The 20,278-nt window shown below is 40.1% G+C and overlaps 2 protein-coding genes across 3 annotated transcripts in view; one reads left to right on the top strand and one right to left on the bottom strand.

The window, feature by feature from the left end:
* The window catches only part of OPRM1 (opioid receptor mu 1), a 162,550-nt gene that overhangs the window by 49,111 nt on the left and 93,161 nt on the right, over positions 1 to 20,278 (bottom strand). The window lies entirely within an intron of this gene.
* IPCEF1 (interaction protein for cytohesin exchange factors 1) overlaps positions 1 to 20,278 on the top strand; it is a 76,351-nt gene that overhangs the window by 51,927 nt on the left and 4,146 nt on the right. The window contains exons 8-9 of the mRNA XM_055536032.1: positions 1,547 to 1,919; positions 15,646 to 15,839. Coding sequence (XP_055392007.1) covers positions 1,547 to 1,919; positions 15,646 to 15,839 — 567 coding nt within the window. The remainder of the gene's footprint in view (positions 1 to 1,546; positions 1,920 to 15,645; positions 15,840 to 20,278) is intronic.

The raw sequence follows: 20,278 nt of genomic DNA, 5'->3' as shown, positions 1-20,278 counted from the left end.
ATGCAGGAGACACAGGAGACACAGGTTCCGTCCCTATGTCAGGAAGATCTCCTAGAGGAGAAAATGGAAACCCATTCCACTATTCTTGCTTGGAAAATTCCATGGACAGAGGAGCCTGGCGGGGTATAGTACAAAGGGTTGCAAAGAGCTAGACATGACTGAGTGACTAAAAATGCATGCTGCTTATTTATTTATTACTTATTTGACAGTCCATGTCTAGCTTGCAGCTAGCTAGGCACTCTTTGGATATTTACTGATTTTTCCATCAGAACATAAAGCTTAGAACCTGAAAAATTCTTGGGAACATATTAATTTAGAGCAAAGTCAACTATCCTGAATTAGTTGCAATCATTCTGAGTTTTTTGGGAGAGGATCCTACTTTGCTTTTTGGCTCCTTCCTTCTAACAGTCTCCTCCCTACCACTTCCTTGGAATTCTGAACGCTTGAAATTGACAGCAGTATCTCATAGAATGATGTAATGAAACAGAACCAGAACACAGACTTCTCTGTCTTATCTGCCACTGGAGATATAGGGTAACCCCAGAGCACTGGTGTTTAGACTTTTGGATTTTTATTGAACGATAAAATTAAAAATGGAGGACCAGCATCTAGTTGCCAAATCTTTATTTTGCTATGCAGAACATTTAAAAAGCTCCAAAAAGACAAAAGGTAATAGCTACCATTACCATTTTCCAAAAGAAAGCATATGTTTTAATGCAAATATATGATAAAGATAAAATGTCAGAATAAATGAAGTCCTTCCCAAGAGAGGACTCTGGTGTTGTTGCATTGATAGACTGGTGAAAATGTTACCAAGGTTGTCATTCACCCTTGAATTGTGTGTCAGCAGATGCTTTCAGAAGATCCTACATCATCAACCCATGTCTCATAGTTCTTGGTTTCCTTTAATGAATTAGGACCCTGCATATGTATTCTTGTCTTTTTTGGAGAAAGTTTATTGACATTTTAAAATTATTGAAGAGTGAATGAGTTAACATTAGTTCACCTAATTATGTAGTTATGAACTGATACTGGTCATGTGCTAAACAATATCTGAAAAACATTTGAGAGTATAAATACATGTGTTTTGTCTACATCACTGGTCTTCCATTCAGTTCATATTATTATGCTTCCTGTTTGGCTCCAGCTTTTTCTTTCTTTTAATCACCTTTCTTAAGAGTTTTTGCCCAATCAGTGAAAATTCAGTAATCTACTTTTTGCTCAAAGTGTCCTTCAGTATTCCAGAGAATTCCCCAAAGAGGTCTTCTAAGTATCTGGAGAGCATTGAAGAACAGAGTAAATCATGATACAGAGATTTTTTTTCAGATCCTAGAGTCATGAATTCAAAGTTATACAAATTGATTTGGGAAAATGGCATCATCATGCCTATCACACAGGTATAAACACCATCTAATTTTCTTTCAACTCTTTTATTATTGGTTCCTTTTTGAAACACTGGTCTACCTTCATTGAAAATGACAAGTAGAGAATGTTGACTTAATCATAATTTATTTCATGCTCTTTTGGTTTTCTTTGTGAAAAATAGGCTGCACAGCGGGCATCTTCGTCTTCACCCAAATTGAGTGAAACGTCACGTTCCTTCTCTTCCATGGAAAACATAAAAAAGACTCCCAGCAGTCTGTCTTCCTCCATATCGAGAGAAAGACAGTCCTGGATTGACATGGTGAGCAGCTCATCTGCCACTGAAGATACGGGAAAGTCTGTGACATGTGCGGTGCAGTTGCTCTCACCTGCCCCCTCAGAGGCAAACGGCCGCGGGGCCCTAGAAAACAACGCTGACGCGTCAGAAAGCGGATTTTTGAACTCTCTATCGAGTGATGACACTTCTTCCTTGAGTAGCAACGTTGACCATCTTACCGTCCCAGATAAGCCTGCTGGATCAAAGAGGACAGACAGAGGTAAAAGCAAGAAATTATTATTTTTTAACATAATTTTATTTATTTATTTTTGGCTGTGCTGGGTCTTTGTTGCTATGCGGGCTGCTTTCTCTAGTTGCAGTGAGCTGAGGCTACTCTCCAGCTGTGGTGTGTGGGCTTGTCCATATGGAGGCTTCTCTTGTTGCAGAGCACAGGCTCTAGGTCATGTGGGCTCAGCAGGTGTGGCTCCCGGGCTCTAGAGCACAACTCAATAGCTGTGGCTCACGGGCTGAGTTGCTCTGTGGCATGTGGGATCCTTCTGGAGTAAGGATTGAGCCCATGTCTCCTGCATTGGTGGGCAGATTCTTTGCCACGGAGCCACCAGGGAAGCCCTAAAATTTATTTACTCTTTTCAGAGAATGAGTATTTGTATGTGGATGTAGAATGCTAATGTGGATTATAGAAAGAATGTTGGAAGTCATGAATGATTCGATAATTAAACAGTCAAGTGAGGCGAAGTCCGGAGGTTACTTCTGTAGAGGAGGTTGCATGTGGAAAACTCCAGCTTCAAGGCCATTCATTACCCACTGTGTGTGTGCTTAGTCGCGCAGTCGTGTCTGATTCTTGCAACCCCGTAGACTGTGGCCTGCCAGGCTCCTCTGTCCATGGGATTCTCCAGGCAAGAATACTGGAGTGGGTTGCCATTTCCTCCTCCAGTCCGACTCTTTAGGACCCCATAGACTGTAGCCTTCCAGCCTGCTCGGTCCATGGAATTTTCTAGGCCAGAATACTGGAGTGGGTTGCCATTCCCTTTCCCAGCCCACTGTAAGTATCACTAACCAAATGCTTGCAACTATGAGACATGTGTTCACAAAATAATGATACCTTTTCACCAATCTGAGATAAAGTTTGAGTTTTCTTTGTTTTAATTATTTTTTGAAGGATAATTGCTTTACAGATTTTTGTTATTTTCTGTCAAACCTCAACATGAATCAACCATAGGTTGTTTTTGTTTGGTTTGGTCCCATGTCCTCTGCTCTGGAGTTCATGGTGACTAGATCAACATTTTGTGGATGACATCACCTCCTTTGTTCGAAACATGCACAGAGCAACCACCTTCCCAGAGCTATCACCACAGATAAGGGCTGGGTCCTAAGCTAGTTGGCTCCTGAGGTGCCTGCCCGTGTAGTTAACAGGAAGAGGCAATCTGTGTGTACTTCAGAGGGCATTATTAAAACTTTAAAACCAAAGGAGTGTACAGCTTATGTGTTAAAAAAAGAAAAAAGATCATTTTAAGTCTTAGCAAAAGAAAGAGTTACTGGAGTGTAGAAATGAAGAGTGTGAGCCTTCTTAATGTCGTTGTTCAGTCTCCAAGTCGTGTCTGATTCTTTGCGACCCCTTGGACCACAGCACGCCAGGCTTCACTGTCCTCCACTGTCTCCCGGAGTTTCTTCAAGTTCATGTCTGTTGAGTTGGTGATGCTATCTAATACTTTTTAATACTCCATGGTAATTGGTCCTTATCTTTTATCCAGACTAACTTTAAAAAAATGATTAGTTTTCAGTCATGATGGGTTGTTCCTGACGGTCTGTGCCTTATTCTCTCCACTGTCAGACAAGCTTACCTGATAGAAGATACTTAAAAATGAGAAAATGATGAGTTGACTGGCTAAATTTCCAGGAACGCCAGCCACGGTGATCTGATGGTGTAAATGACTGCTTCGCCCCCTCTCCCAGGTTCATCAGGGAAAATTCTTTAAGTTCTCAATTTTTTATATGTACCCTATTAATTTGATATTTTGTATCAGAGTAATATTGGAGAAGGAAGATGCACCCCACTACAGTATTCTTCCCTGGAGAATTCCATGGACAGAGGAGACTGGTGGGCTACAGTCCATGGGGATGCAGATTTGGACATGACTGAAGCGACTTAATGTAGCACAGCACATCAGAATAATTTAGGCCAAGGATTAGAACTCTACAGACCTTGGGGTGTGTGTGTGTGTGTGTGTGTGTGTGTGTGTGTGTGTACAGCATTTATTTGGATTCTCAGACTGGGAACTCATTCTCCAAGGCACCATAGTTGTTAACCACTCGCTATGGCCTTATCTGAAGATGCTTCACACAGTTGAATTACCTGCTGGGCCCCAGATGACATTATATTTTCAGGAGAGCTTGAGAATAGGCTATTTTATTTTGTTAATTTATTTAGTTTCTGGCCATGCTTCTGAGGCATGTGGGATCTTATTTCCCTGGCTTCACTTGTGACTCAGACGTTAAAGAATCCACGTGCAATGCAGGAAACCAGCATTTGATCCTTGAGTTGGGAAGATCCCCTGGAGAAGGGGATGGCAACCCATTTCAGTATTCTTGCCTGGAGAGTTCCATGGATAGAGAAGCCTGGTGGGCTACAGTCCATGGGGTCGCAAAGAGTCAGACACAACTGAGTGACTAAAACTTTCACTTTTAGGGATCAAACCCATACTCCCTCCATTGGAAGTTTGGAGTCTTAATCACTGGGACGTCCCCATCTGATGGCATTTTTGTTGGATACCCTTAATTAATGCTAATGATCTACTTTACAGTAGTAAATAAAGTTATTGCCAAAATAACCTGTTTATAGAGGTGAACGAGGTTGGGTAGGGGGGAGAATGGAAATAGCACCACTGATGAGTAAGGGGAGATAGGTTAATATTGGACTGTACCGGACAGAAGGCAGGAGACTCAGGCTGGCCTCAGCTTGGGGAGGCGCTGTCATATGAAGGTGCTGGGCTTAATTTGCACCTCTGTGGAAGTTCGAAATTGATGTAAATTTTGAGGCCAATGGTTCACATAAAAAGGAAATAATTTTCGATTCAACATTAGAAACTTTTTAACATTGAGAATTGTTCAAAACTGAACAGGTTCCTTGGAAAGTAGTGTGTTCCTCATCACTGAAGGTGTTTACTCTTTCTGAGACAACCATTTTCATTGGGTATTAATTGCATATTATGTGTTGATTACAATTTTTGGCCTTATGAAGATATACTAAAGAGGGAATTTAAGCATCTTGAACTAGATTGCCTCTAATGTGATATTTAGAAGATCCTTCCAGATACAGGATAGGTGGAACTAAAGAAAATAATGAAAAGGGCCATATTTACTCTTTCCTGTTATCAACTCTTACTTTAATCATTGGACCATTGGTAGGACTAAAAAGTTTCATGCATGCACAAACAAGCTTGCACACATGCACACACACACAGCACCTAGGACGAGGATGGCTTCAGAAGCAAATAAGAATAAAATCCCATTCTCATTCATTCTCAGCAGGTAACTCTGCAAATTGAGTTTTCCTTTAGGATGAATGATTTGAAAGTCACAGGAAGATGCCTGCAGTTCTTGTCCATGTCTAACGTCATTCTGGGCAAGCGTGTGCTGCAGAGCCTGGCTGAGTACCAACAGGTCTTTTAATCTCCAAAGGAAGAAACCAGGTATTTTAACATTTTGAGTTAGGTGCAGAGTGACCAAAGAAATCTGTGTGCTTCTTCAAACAGCTCCACACAAAGGTATTCCTTTGGGTAGAAAGGAAGAGAAAATAAAACTATTTTTCCCCTCATTGATTTGTTGGCATTTGCCATATGGTGCAGAATGTTTGCTGATGCTTTTCTCCTGCTGCTGGGGATTTGGTCAAATTCCCAGCAGAGTTAAACCACAGAAAGTCATTGCTATGGAAACAGCCACCCAGTTTTTGCTTGCGTTTGCCATGACATGTTGAGTAATCAGGTTGCGTATTTGTGTGTATGTGTGTGTGTTTTACATATGTGTTTGTGTGTTGGGAAGGAGGTAGCTTTTCATTTTTCTGACTTCTAAAAATTATTATTTTTTATTTGCAAACTAAAAAAGAAAAATGCTAAAAGTCTTGTGTCTGAAATATGGTTCAGGATGCTTTTATTAATATGACAGGGATTGAAGTTTCAACAAGGTCTATGATAGGACTTAGGATTTTAGATTAAGTCCCAGTCTCAAGATGTGTTTGCTGGAGAAAGAGGCTTTTATCCTAGAAAAGATTCTTAAAGGTTAATAACTGAGCCCAGAAATAAGCAGACAGCATGTATTATAGCCTTCTTTTTATTTAGACAATGAGAGAAATATTTTACAATTGGTATGCAATTAAAACTGTAGTTGCTAGAATTTTATACTGAAGTTAAACCCTTTTAGACATCTTCCTCCACAGAGTAAGCTAGTTAAACAATACATGATGTTAATTGTATCCTGTTGCCTTTCCACGTTGGTAGATCAGAGGTCTTCAGACTCTTCACTGAGTCTTTCCACAAAGCAAAGCAGGGAAAGAGATGATGAGGTTAATGGAATGTTCATCTCAGCTCAGTTTTACTCTGTCCTGTTTCTTTTCTTTTATGAAAGGTTATTTGGCCCATGACTCATGCCTGTGTGATGATGACTCACACTGTATTTTTCTACTTATATTATGTCGACAGTGTGAGACAGTTATACTTACTCCATGAATGAAGTGGCCATACCCTGGATGCTGACAAGCTGAATAATCAGTAATAAGTGTGTGTGCTATGTTGTGTCTGACTTTTTGTGGCCCCATGCACTGTAGCCCGCCAGGCTCCTCTGTCCATGGGAGTCTCCAGGCAGGAACACTGAGTGGGTTGCCATGCCCTCCTCAATCAGTAACAAGACTAATACCCAATTTATGCAAATAAATTGTTAAGTAGAAGTACAGCAAGATTGAATGTGGGAAGCATTTTGAATAGAATGCATCTTTAATGAAGATATACAAATAACTAGAGGATGCATGACACCCCAGGAAAATGACATAAATGAGCCAGATTTAGAATTTAGCAATTTCCCCAAACCTGACCAAATACTAGTTTGATGTGCATGCTGATGTTTTTTGTCTGCTTAGAGTATGAGCAGATGTAGAAATTTTTTGTTTGCATTAACTATTTCACCTAATCCAAAGTGCTCTTATGATTGGAAGAATACGTTTTAAAAACAAATGGAATCTTTGTTTTAAAAATGTAAAAAGCTACTTATTAGAATCTTTGGTAATGAGGTCAACCTCAGGTTATTTCTGAAAATCACTGCCACACAGGCAATAATAATAAAACGAAACAGAAAACACTAAGGGTCTCCCAATGGACTAAGTTTATTCTTATCAATGAAAGCAATGATACAGTACAGGGGTTCTGAGTTATCTTGCTTAATAGAAACATCAAATATCCATGATAAAATATTAATAGATATCTGATTGGTAGAGAAGGTAAATCAAATATAGGAAAATATGGGAAACCAAAGTAAAATTAGTCTCAGAGTTACAGAAACACAAGATTATACTTGGTTTATACTTGAATGCTGTCTCTGACTTTCTCTCAATCTGTTTGATTTTTCTCTTATAGAATTTCCTTTACCTGCCATCATTTTTTGAGACCCTGACTTTGCATTCTCCATTTCTGTGCCTTTATATCTTTGTTGTCTTTGGGGGTCCAGCCTACCATGATAGCTCCTGATGTGAACTGGTTCATTATCCCTAGGTGCCCGGTTCAAACACCCAAGCAGAGAATCTGATTCTCCAGCCTGTGTCTTAAGTTGCTGACCAGCTTATGAATTTCCTCTCCTAGGACTGAGTGCCCTGTGAGAACAGAATTTAAGGTATAAAACCTGGGCACCTCGGAAGCAGAGGCTTTGGGTGGAGACTTTTCCCTTGGAAGACAGAGTAGAGGGGCCAGGGATCTGAGCCTTGGCCTTGCCAGCTACTGTCTTGATAATTATGCATTATCTGACTTGAAATCCTCTTCCTTGAACTTCATTCAAAGACAGTGTATCAAATATTTTTATAGCATGAAGCATAATGTTTAAGGCAATGAGTTTTGGATCAGAACTTAGACTTGTTTCTTTGTGAATTTGGTCAAAGTTTTTAATCTTTCTGTGTCTTGACATTCTCTCCTTTATATTAGGATTAATAATACTTCCTTGTAGGGTTGTTACAAAGGTATTAAGATAATGTTGGTATAGTAGTTAACACAGTGCCTGTTACACAGTTAAAAGTTCAGTACATGAAAGCTGTTTCCACCAGCAAAAAGCTATTTCTTAACAGCAGCAGAGACACATAGTTAATCTGTCTCTAAAATTATACTATGCTAATATTCTTGGTTAGTAGTATCCTTATGAGTAAGATAAATTGTCCAGATGTATCTTAGTTGCATAAATTATAGATAGCATATTGAAAAGCAAAGACATTACTTTGCCAACAAAGGTTCGTCTAGTCAAGGCTATGGTTTTTCCTGTGGTCATGTATGGATGTGAGAGTTGGACTGTGAAGAAGGCTGAGCGCCGAAGAATTGATGCTTTTGAACTGTGGTGTTGGAGAAGACTCTTGAGGGTCCCTTGGACTTCAAGGAGATCCAACCAGTCCATTGTGAAGGAGATCAGCCCTGGGATTTCTTTGGAAGGAATGATGCTAAAGCTGAAACTCCAGTACGTTGGCCACCTCATGCGAAGAGTTGACTCATTGGAAAAGACTCTGATGTTGGGAGGGATTGGGGGCAAGAGGAGAAGGGGACGACAGAGGATGAGATGGCTGGATGGCATCACTGACTCGATGGACGTGAGTCTGGGTGAACTCCGGGAGTTGGTGATGGACAGGGAGGCCTGGTGTGCTGCGATTCATGGGGTCGCCAAGAGCCGGACACGACTGAGCGACTGATCTGATCTGATGATTCTAAATTTGACTGCATTATGTAGAGTTGTCAGAATCATTAACTAGAGGAAGCCTATAAAATGCTTTTAATCTCTTTGCATCAGGTGCTATTGTTGTTTAGTCACTAAGTCGTGTCCAGCTCTTTGAAACCCCATGGACTATACAGCCTTCCAGGCTCCTCTGTCCGTGGGATTCTCCAGGCAAGAATACTGGAGTAGGTTGCCATTTCCTTCTCCAGGGGATCTTCCTGACCCAGGGATTGAACCCCCATCTACATTTGGAGCAGGATTCTTTACCACTGAGCCACCAGGGAAGCTCGTCAGGTGCTAAAGTGAATGACATTTGTAAAGTCTTAAAGTCTGAATGTCCAAATGACTGTGTAGTTATATCTTCTCTTGGTAACAAGTAACTTCCATAGTCTTTCTTTTCTCAAGTACTTAGAACACTGCATATGAAACAGGAAATACTGTTTTCTATGTAAACTTTTTTTAAGTGTTTCATATTTAGGAATGACTATCTTCCTTGGGAGAGAGTTTAGATTTTTCCAACCTCAAAAAGTTTTCCTTTCAAATTCTGATTTGAAATATGGTGTGTGAATTTCCCTCTTGTCTCCTAAAGTCGGCTTTTATGTTCTGAACAGAAAATAAAAAGCCCACAGTCTAGAAAGCACAAGGAAGCGCCAAAAATAAGATAGTGGGGGAGGCCAAGTTGACAGTACAGCATTTAAAGAGATAATCTTCATACAGTGTTCTCGACAACCAAGTTCCAGACTTACTGGAGCGTGTGTGTCCCATCAGAAGCACACAATAGGCTGAGTACGTGGGAGGAAGCAAGAGAAGAGTGCATGCATTTGGCATCATCTTGGAAAGGAAGGAACTAGTAACAATTAGTTAGAAGTGTTGTTTTGTCTTTTGCTCATGTCAACAAGAAAGGTCTTGTTAAAAAAACCCAAAAAACAAAATACAACCATCCCTTTCTTGAGTCTAAATCATTAGATTATTAACCTAAGTTTGGAGAATGTTTTATGTCTGACCCCTTCAGACGTTCTGAGCAAGTCTAACAGAAGTAAAGGGTTGCTAACATTGACCTCAAATTCCTACCAATTCAATGTGTGAGATACTGATGCTTTAGAGCAAGGATTCTTGGATCTTCCTTTGAGCAAGCCAGATTTTTTTTTTTTTTTTAATTAAGCTATGGCTCAGAGAAAGAGATGCTGCTTTCTGGATGAGTCCCAACTTTCTGGTTGTAATTTCAGCCCCTTTCTCTTCCAATGAACTGAGACAGGTTCTGTGTGACTAGCTGTTGGGAAGCAACCCAGCCTTGCTACTCAAAGAATGTCCAGGGACCAGCCATTCTGACATCACCGAGGAGCTCGTTAAAAATTTAAATCTCAGTGCCTGCTGTCCTGGAGTGAATCAGAAGCCACATTTTAACAAGATCCCTAGGTGATTGCTTATTAAAGTTGGAGGAAACTCATCGAGAATTGCACAGGCCTGCACAGCGTGGAACTGAACTCTTGTTCCTAATTTTGCATCGATTTACATTTTGGAAAGATTGCGTGCTGTTTTTCAAGAATCTCTACATTTTTTCTCATCTGTAATATAAAAATAGTTTTCATCTTCCTCGGCAAGGAACTTGTGAGGCTTGATGAGATAGACTACAGTGTGCCTTATGAGAAGAAGAAAATTAAAGTCCTGTTATTTTATGTAAGAAGACTAAAATATGCACTTGAGAGGAAGGAGAGCAATTGCATGGGAAACACTTGATTGTCAGACAAAATTCATTTTATTTTGCCACAGAAGACAAAGGAGGTGAAGATAATGAACTTGGCTTCTGTTTACAGTGGGAGAGAGACCAAATGCCTTTCCTGCCAATAATTTTTTGTTATTTTGCTCTTTTTATAATCTGGTAAAATAAGGGAATAATCTAGTGTTTTCTAATATGAAATTAGAATTTAGAAAAGTATTTACATTAAAAAAAAGATGAAAAGGAGATTTTAAAAAATGCTACTTTATTGAAAAACCTTTGAAAGATGTGGAGGTAGCCCTGTAAGGTTAGCCAACCAGTGCTAGTCTTCATGTAATGACTAGTAAAGACTTTCATTTCTGCTTTGAGGTCAGGCGCAAGCTGTCTTTGATATGCTTGTACCCTTTGGGTCCTTTTTGGTCCTATGCTCCTACTTATCATCTGCTTCCATTTTTATTGGGTTTTCTGTTTATGGTCCTGTGAAGACCTACGCACCAGCCATTAGCAGCAGTAAAATAGAGTAAAATCCCCATCTAGGTCGTGGACAAGGTTGGGTCACAGGTCTTACCCCTGAATATCTAGTAATATGTTGTGTATTCCATAGATTATTATGCAAAGAAAGCCATCAGGGTATTTTCTTGACTCTTAACATCATCATTATTATTTTCTCATCTTTACCTTTGTGAGTGATTCTGGAATCGGGTAATCAGAGGTCAGACATATAGTTTTCTAGACTCAGGTTTCTTTTGAGGAAGGACAAGGAGATGAGCGGTAGAAGGTAATGGTAATTTGAATTCATTTTTCTCCATTTTTCCAGCAGCTTAACACTTTCTTTGAATATACTCACTCCTTACTACTATCTCCAATTTCTAAGTGAATCCCAATGAGAAAGTGTTTGTTTTTTGAACATTGTTTGGTCATATTTTAGGTAAATTGTATTAACTTTTTGTAATGGCAAAAGGTCCACTGTACCTACGTGTTAATTTGAAAGTTCCACTATTTCTAGGAGGAGCAAGTCACACACACACACACACACACACACACACACACAGACCCACACCCACATCCTCATGGGTAGTGCCCTGAAGTTTAATTTAGAGAAGGGAATGTTGGGGTGGGTGGGGAGAGGGAGATAATCTGTGATTTTTTTAAACTTAAAGGTAATATATATTCATAAAAATATATTAAATAATATAAGATTATCCAAATAAGCCATCTTCTTTCTCATTGAGGGAATGTACTTTATGCCATGCTATTCCAAGCTCCTAAAGCTTATTTTCATCCTTACCGATTTACTGTATGTCAAGTTAAATATAAGATCTTATAATCATTTTACTCTGACATAATTACAAATTAACATGCTAGTCAAAAATAATTTTATTTTCTATCACAGTCTTTAGTAGCACAACTGAGCATCTTGGTGCACACAGAGAAAGTAATCATTCTGTTCATTTTTGTTGTATACTTATTTCACTGATTTCTTAAAATTTGTTAAATATATATTACTTTAAAAATACTGTGGTATTAAAAGCTATATGAAAGTGTTAGTCACTCAGTCCTGTCCGACTCTTTGCAACTCCATGGACTGTAGCCCACCAGGCTCCTCTATCCATGGAATTCTCCAGGCAAGAATACTGGAGTGGATAGCCATTCCCTTCTTCTGGGCATCTTCCCAATCCAGGGATTGAACATGGGTCTCCTTCATTGCAGGCAGATTCTTTACTGGTCTGAGCCACCAGGGAAGCCATAAAAGCTATATATCCAGACTTTATTTGAAGTAGACTCCTGCCTGCCTATCTGTAAAAAAAAAAGATGTATAAAATTACTGTGATCTTGTGGGACTGAAAACTCATGGAGTCCTCAATGCTAATGTTACCCTCTAGGAGTCAGATGTCTTTTAATTTCAATTTCTTAACACTTTTTAATGTCTCCAGCTTAACTCCAGGACTATTACCAAGCTTAGTATTTTTCCTATGCAAATGTCATCAGTTATCATGATAATCTTATTAAAGCCTGATTTTTAACAGCTTTATTGAGATATATTTCACGTACGCATGCTTGTTCAGTTGCTCAGTTGTATCCGACTCTTTGCGACCACATGGACTGTAGCCCACCAGGCTCCTCTGTCCATGAAATTTTTCAGGCAAGAATACTGGGGTGGGTTGCCATTTCCTTCTCCAGGGGATCTTCCTGACCCTGGGACTGAAACTGTGTCTCTTGCTTCTTCTCATCGGCAGGTGGCTTCTTACACATACCGTAAAATTCACATATGAAAAACAGTTCAGTGGTTTTTAATATATTCATAGAGTTGTGCGACTCCACAATCCGATGTGAAGTGTGTCACATCCCACACAGGAAAACCCCATACACATTAGCTGTCATTCCTGATTGTCCCCTCCTCAGCCCCAGGCAACCACTAATCTACTTTCTGTCTCTATAGATTTGTTTATTCTGGAAATTTTATTATAAATGGACAATATGGTATGTGCCTTTTGTGACTGGCTCCTTTTACTTCAAAGAATTTTTTGCAGTTCATCCATGTTTTTGTGTGTCTTAGTACTTCGTTTCTTTTAATGACTAATACTCCATTCCCTACATGTACCATATTGCAGCAATCGATGAACATTTATTTACACTGTTGCACCTTTTGTTTGTGTCTTTCATGACATTCATGCACAAGTTTTGTGTTAATGTATGTTTTTAATTTTCTTGAATACATAGTTAGAAATGGAATTGATGGGTCATATGGTGGCTCACAGTAAAGAATCTATTTGCAATGCAGGAGACACAGGAGACATGGGTTTGATCCCTGGGTCAGGAAGATCCCCTGGAGGAGGGCATGGCAACCCATTCCGATATTCTTGCCTGGAGAATCCTGTAGACAGAAGAGCCTGGTGGGCTACAGTCCATAGGGTTGCAAAGAGTCAGACATGACTGAAGCGCTTTAGCACACACACATGGTAACTCTACAGTTAGAATTTTGAGAAACTACCAGATTGTTTCCTAAAGTGGGGTCCAATTTACATTTCCACCAAGGACTTTAATGTTCTGGTTTCACCACACTTATGTCCTTTTTAATTTAGCCATCCTGGTGAGTGTGACACAGTATCTCATTGTGGTTTTGATTTGCATTTCTCTAATGACTAATGATACTGAGCATCCTTTCATGTGCTTATTGACAAAAGCCTACTTTTGATATCTGCACCAACTGAGCCAAAAAGTCTGTGTTCGAATGTAGTTTTGAATATTTCCCCCTTTTTTTTGATATTATTTTGATAGAAAACAAAGAAGTTTATTGACCAGTACTATAATTTAATTGCAAAGTTAACCCAACATCTTTTCTCTCCATTTCATGAAAGAGTACTATGCATGCTTATGGACTTTCTGGTAGTAGAAGGGGGAAAAAACATTGCCTAAAGACACTTAATCTTACAAGAGTAAACTGTGAAGGAAGTGAGTGTGCTTAATTTTGATGCTCCTAGACGACTATTGTATGACTTTTTTATCCTCTTTGGAGAGACAGTTTTTTAGTTCTCCTAAGGCCATGCTTTCTATATGATCCTCTGTCAATCTCGTTCTCAGGACAGGAACCAAATCGCATGGTTCCTGCATGCGTAGAAAAAACTAAGGACTGCATGGTAGAAAAGAAGTCTTATTGTCTATCTTTCCCAAGACTTTTCAGAGACCAAAGTGAATAAAGGACTGAAGTTCTTAGTAAGAAATTAAAGCAGCGACAGGAGATGATTTTCTTTGAGTAAATTTCTATATCATTCGAGACTCTTTCAGTTGCATATGACTGAAGACAACATCCAGAATACCTTAACAAAGGCAATGGATTGGCTCCCAGGAGCTCAGATGACACTAAGAGTATCACCAAGATCCATGTCTCAATTGTATCCTATGGATTGGCTCCATTTTCATGACTCTTGGCATGATTCCTGGAATCTTCCAGGTCATATCATCACATCGCTCAGTTTAGGAAAACAAGGAGATTGGTTCCCTGATACTCCAAACTGAAGTCTCAGAATTGAGTCTCTTTGGCCCCGTGGGCCTGATCTGAGACCCATATGCATCCCTAGATCAGTGACTGTGGCTAGCACGATGGGACTGGCTAAATATATAGGGTCCCTCTGGATACCTGGGAGAATCACTCCACTGGAAGCATTTGGGCTGAGGCTGGCGAGGCGTGGTTAAGGAAGAGAATGGGGGTGTGTGGCATGAGAAATGATTATTATCTGCTCAAAGCCACAGACCACAGGCAGATTCCTTCTTTCAAAGTGTGGTTCTAGGTAGGACATTAAAAAGGAATCTGGGACAATGGTTCTCATTATTTAGGGTGTATATTGGTTTGTAAAGGTTTTCCTCTCCCACCATTGTATTTGAGAAGCAGAGAACTTGTTTGGTTTCATATGTTCACAGGTGGAGAGGAATTTTTCCCTAGGATGAAGCTTCACCTGAGTCCCACTAATCTCTGATTTAGATGGTATTTGGATGAGACTTAGAGTTGACTTAGAGTTTCAGACTTAAAGTTGATGTTGGAATGGGTTAAGACTTTTGGCGATGTTAGGATGAATGAATGTATTTTACCTGTGAGAGGGACATGAATTTTGGGAGGTTACAGGGTATATACTTCCCAGGTAGTGCAAATGGTAAAGAACTTGCCTGCCAGTGCAGGAGATGCAAGAGATACAGGTTCAAGTCCTGTGTGGGGAAGATCCCCTATAGAAGAAAATGGCAACCCAATCTAGTATTCTTGCCTGAAAAATTCCATGGACAGAGGATCCTGGTGAGCTACAGTTCACGGGGCCACTAAGAGTCGGATGCAACTGAGCACACAGCACAGAGGGTGTACTATTATAGGTTCAGTTTTGTCCTTCCAAAAATCCCTGTGTTGAAGTCCTAACTGAATTCATCTCAACATCTCCAAAAGTCTGAATCCATTCCAATACCAACTATAAGTCAACTCTGAGTCTCACCCAAATATCATCTAAATCAGAGATTGATGTCCCCCTAATCAATATGACTGGTGTCTATAGAAGGGGATATTGGGACATGCACACCATAAGACACCAAGTGAAGATAAGAGTCCTGCTGCCACAAGCCAAGGAACCGTCAAAAGCTGGGAGAGAGGCTTGGAGCAGATCCTGCCCTAGAGCCTTCAAAGGGAACATGGGCTGTTGTGACAAATGTACGTCTCACCATTGTGGAGCCTGGAAGTCTAAGATGAAGGTGTCAGGAGGATCTTGTTTTAGGACCACAGTGTCAAATGTTCTGTCCTTGATTAACTGGGCATATTGTTATTTTTTTATTTTAATAGAAGAGACAAAAGCCTCCGAAGATGATGAAATGGAGAAGCTCTACAAATCGTTAGAGCAAGCTAGTCTGTCTCCTCTTGGGGACCGACGACCTTCAACCAAAAAGGAGCTGAGAAAGTCCTTTGTCAAGCGGTGCAAGAATCCATCCATAAATGAGAAACTCCACAAAATACGAACTTTGAATAGCACATTAAAGGTAAGAAATTCCAGATTGTGGATGAACTCTGTGGCTGTGGGGTGAGAAAATGCTGGTTTTGTGGAACAATCCATGCTAACCACGGTATGTTTATGTGGCTAGAGGGTGGGGAAAGGCAGTAAAGCCAATATAGTCTCTGTAGGGTGAGTTGACCCTTGACATTCCTAAATCCCTAGGGAATGTGGTTTTTACAATAGGCCTTGATTTTTGCATTCACTCTTGCATAAAATCTCAAATATTAAGCTTCGAGATGGCAAGGATCATGTGTAATTTGTTTTTGTACCCTTCTACCTGGAATAATAAATGTTAGAGAGAGTCTGAGATAGTCAACTGGCAGGAGTACACAGTAATATTTAATAAGATCTTGGGATTTCACCTGATTCATGAGAGGAGGCCATTCTTCTATACTATATCCAGAAGAAAATGTCTACATTTAGGAGACAGCAAAGACTTAAGAGACTTCAAGCTGTTGGATTTGAAGCTACAAAACACCATGAGAGCTGGGCAGTGGGAAAGAGATACTTCCTGGTAGCAGGGGATTTCATCATGAGAATAAGGGGCAGTGTACAGGATGTACTGGAGCTATTTCTAGGGCCTCCTGTAACTGAAAGGGTTCTCTGTAGCAAGAGCATCCTGGTTTCACATTTAGACAACAGCACAAACAAGGGGAGGCCAGAAGAGTTTGTAAAATAGTTCTGAATTAGCAGAAGATTTATAGATTCTGAAAAGCCTTGACAGACCTGAAATTTAATTCTGTTTTGTACATGTCCTTTTGTATCTTATGAATGTGAATCCTTTTCCGGGAAGAAATGTCAGCAAGCAAAAAGACAAGGCTAACAAAGATGACTGAGTAACTCTTAGTCAGATGTCCCTGTTCATCTATAGAAAACTTAAGCACCCTAAAAACCTTGCTAAAATGAAGCTGAAAAATAAAAGGCAAAGGTACATTTTATTTATAGAAAGAAAACCCAAATGTAGAGAAATTTCCCTAGCATTTAATGATGAAAAACATCACTAGCACTCCTTTCAAAATCAAATATAGTCTGTCATCATGGGTTGGCCAAAAAAGTTCATTGGGTTTTTCTTAGGATGTTACTGAAAAACCCGAATGAACTTTTTTTGCCAACTCAATATTTGCAGAGTTGTGGTTCTCTGTGACCTCTTGTTCTTCATGCACTATAGCCACAGAATTGATGAATCCAACAGATTTTTCTTTTCTTCCCAGGTTTTAGTAATTACTAACTAGGCGACAAAAATACCCACAAACATAGCAGCTCCAGGTACTAGACATTTATTGTCTCACAGTTTCTGGGAGTCAGGACTTTGGCTAAGGTCTGGTTCAGTGTTTCTGCTTCCATGTCTCTCATGACGCTATAATCCAGGCACCAGCCGGGGCTATCCATAGTCCTCCACTGGGGGAAGGTGTGCCTCTAAACTCTTTCACAGCAGAGTTCAGTTCCTTACAGGTTGTTGGACTGACAGTCTCAGTTGTTCATTTGTTCACTGTCTATGGGCTGGAGGCCACCCCCAGTTCCTTCCCATGTGGGTCTTTTCACAGAGCAGCTCTCAAAGTAGAAGCTGACTTCCTGCAGAGCGAGTAAGGTGGGGAGAGTGAGCAAGCAGGGTGGGTCGTACCCCAGCCTCAGGAGAGACATCACATTGCATTTACAGCGTTCTATTCATTAGAAGCAAATTGCTAGGTCAGCCTCCCTACAGTCAAGAAGGAGAATTACAGAAGGGCATGAATCCCAGGGAGCAAGGAACGCTGGATCATTTCAGGGGCTCTCTGCCCCACCCAACTGCACTCTCTGAACATCTCTGAAAAGAAGGCCTTTCCACAGATCCCTTAGGCTGGGGCTGATGAGATATATTCCACATTGTGTATTTCTGTGAACCTCCTACGAGGTCAGAAGGCAGGATGACATGGAAATTGACCTTGTTGAAAAAAACAAAACAAAACATCAGCCTCTTCATTAAAGAATGATCATTTGGTACATGCATGCTTATTCATGTCAGAAAGCTACCAGAATAATTTTCTTTTAACTATCTTAATTTTTTTTTTCCATTTATTTATTGGCTACCCTAGGTCTCCATTGCTGCATGTAGGCTACTCTCAAGTTGCGGTGCATAGGCTTCTCATCACAGCGGCTTTTCTTGTTGTGGAACATGGGCTTTAGACGTGTGGGCTTTTTTAGGTGCAGCACACAGGTTCAGTAGCTGTAGCTCTCAGGCTCTAGGGCTCAGTAGTTGCCGCACACGGGCTTAGTTGTCCTGGGCCATGTGGGATCTTCCTGGACCAGAGATTGAACCCATGTCCCCTGCATTGTTAGGGGGATTCTTAACCACTCCACCACCAGGGGAGTTCTGTCTTTAAAACTCAAGCTGTCAGGATAGTGGTCACCTTTGAGGAAAAGGTGAGGATATAAACTGGGCGGGACCATAGGAAAGCTTTTGAAGTGCCCGATAAGAGTCTTTCCTTGACTGTAACAGTGGTTACACAAATGTGTTCTTTTTGTGATGATTTCATTAAGCACAGACTTTATGTGTACATTTTGCTCTGTGTATATTACATTGCAATATAAATATATAAAAAAATACTTCTAAGCTGGAGTGTGGACAAGCCAAAAAAAAGAACAGTTTCATGCAGAAGCAAGCAAACTATTTTAATAATAATGTTTATAGTAGTGTAGGCACGTTCCAGAAATAAAGAAAAATCCTTGCACTGGGATTGTATTGGAATGAATACTCTTTATAGAAATTCTTTTAGGAAGTTGAGCAAACTATTGTGTCACACACTAGAGATCTTTAGATCTTTAACCGTCTCTGAGAGCTCCACCTCCCCTGACTTTTGGCTAAGCCTGTCTTTATTTTTAAATGAATGATTAATGAAATGATTAATGAGTCCAAGTGAAACTTTCTCCGAAAACTACCCTCACTTGTATCTGAAGGGGAACAGACCTTTCTTTGCCCAACTGCTCTGATAGAATCCATTTCCAATGCTTAGGTCTTGATACAAACCATGCACTGAATAGTTGGAGTTAAAAAATGAAAGGATGGTATTTTTCAGAATTCTATCAGACCCTGCCTGCCAGAAAACCAGAAGGATGTTGTAAAAGTAGTTCAAAGCATTCAGTAAGCCTCTTGCTCTACAGGGGAGAAGCAGGGCTTTTTGCCTGATGCTCTTGACCCTGGGTTGCCAAGTCTAGGAAGGAGCTCAGAGAGTTTTATTGTTTTGCTAATTTCCTTCCTCTCTATTCTTATCTACGGTTTTTTTCTTTTATCCATAAAGGAACTAACACAGACTTGAGCTGAATGGGAAGAAATTTGAATTATTTAGAGCTAGAAACCATATGAGAAGTGTTAGCCCAAAGTTGAAGAGATCCTTTCCTAAAACCTTTTATCCCCTTTAGAGGGGTGGTGAATTCATTTTTGCCTTGAAAAAATCAGTTTTCCAAATTTTGTTGATCTGCCAAGATCTTAATTAATAATTTCTTCAATAGCATATTAGGATCACTCTCTGGACAGATATCAAGATTTCTTAAGAACGAAGTGAAACTCCTTAAGTGACTACTTATGATAGTACTATGGTAAGACTAGAGAATAGAAGCATATTTTTTTGGGTGGGAAAGATTGTTTTCTGAAGTGTTGATGTGGGACTCAGAGAGAAAACTGTCTTGGCTTTGCTTGACTTTCTGGCAGTCCTTCCTAGTTACCCACTTTACTTACTAACCTTTCTTTCCTCTGTTTCTTGGTCTTGGTCAACCTCCTTGTTATTCCTCTTTGGTTACTTTCCTTCTGCACAGTTTTTCTCTCCTTCCTGAAACCCCAAAATATCTTTTAACCTCCGTTTATCACCACACCCTTGCTTTTGTGGTTCAAAATGATAAATCTCACTACTCAGATTACTATGTGTGTGAACCTTTTCCCTTGAAATGCATGTTACTCCAGTCAATTTAGAAACAGGAAAAGAAGAAGACAAGAAAATATAATAAAACACTCCAAATAAAGCATAAGTTAAAGCTGAATGTAGAGCACAAACAATACACTCATGTGCCAGTGGGTCTACAAGAGCAGGCACAAGGACATTGGAAGCAGAGAAGGGGGCCAAGGAAGGGCTTTTATGATAAATAAGAGCATATGAGTACGCCAGTGAGAATGATCACCTGGAGATGGGAAACTGATGAGTCACAGGAAAGGGGTAAGAATTGCTGGAGCAAATTTCTTAAATGTACGAAAGAACATGCTTTTACAAGTAGAGAGATGGGTCTTTGCTGGAAGCACAGACATTTCACCCAAGTGAACAGGAAGGAAGGCAGCATGTACTTGTGCTGATGTAAATAGAAGGCACTAGGAGCTTGGGAGAACTACTCTTCTGATTGTTTCCATTTCCTCAAAAAAATAAAGAGCACGGTCATCAGCTACAGGGGAGGATTGGGGAT

This window comes from Bubalus kerabau, chromosome 9 (assembly GCF_029407905.1).
Source record: "Bubalus kerabau isolate K-KA32 ecotype Philippines breed swamp buffalo chromosome 9, PCC_UOA_SB_1v2, whole genome shotgun sequence".
Taxonomy (NCBI): Eukaryota; Metazoa; Chordata; class Mammalia; order Artiodactyla; family Bovidae; genus Bubalus; species Bubalus kerabau.
Note: the sequence above shows the minus strand (reverse complement) of the source record. Positions and strands in the feature narration are given on the sequence as shown.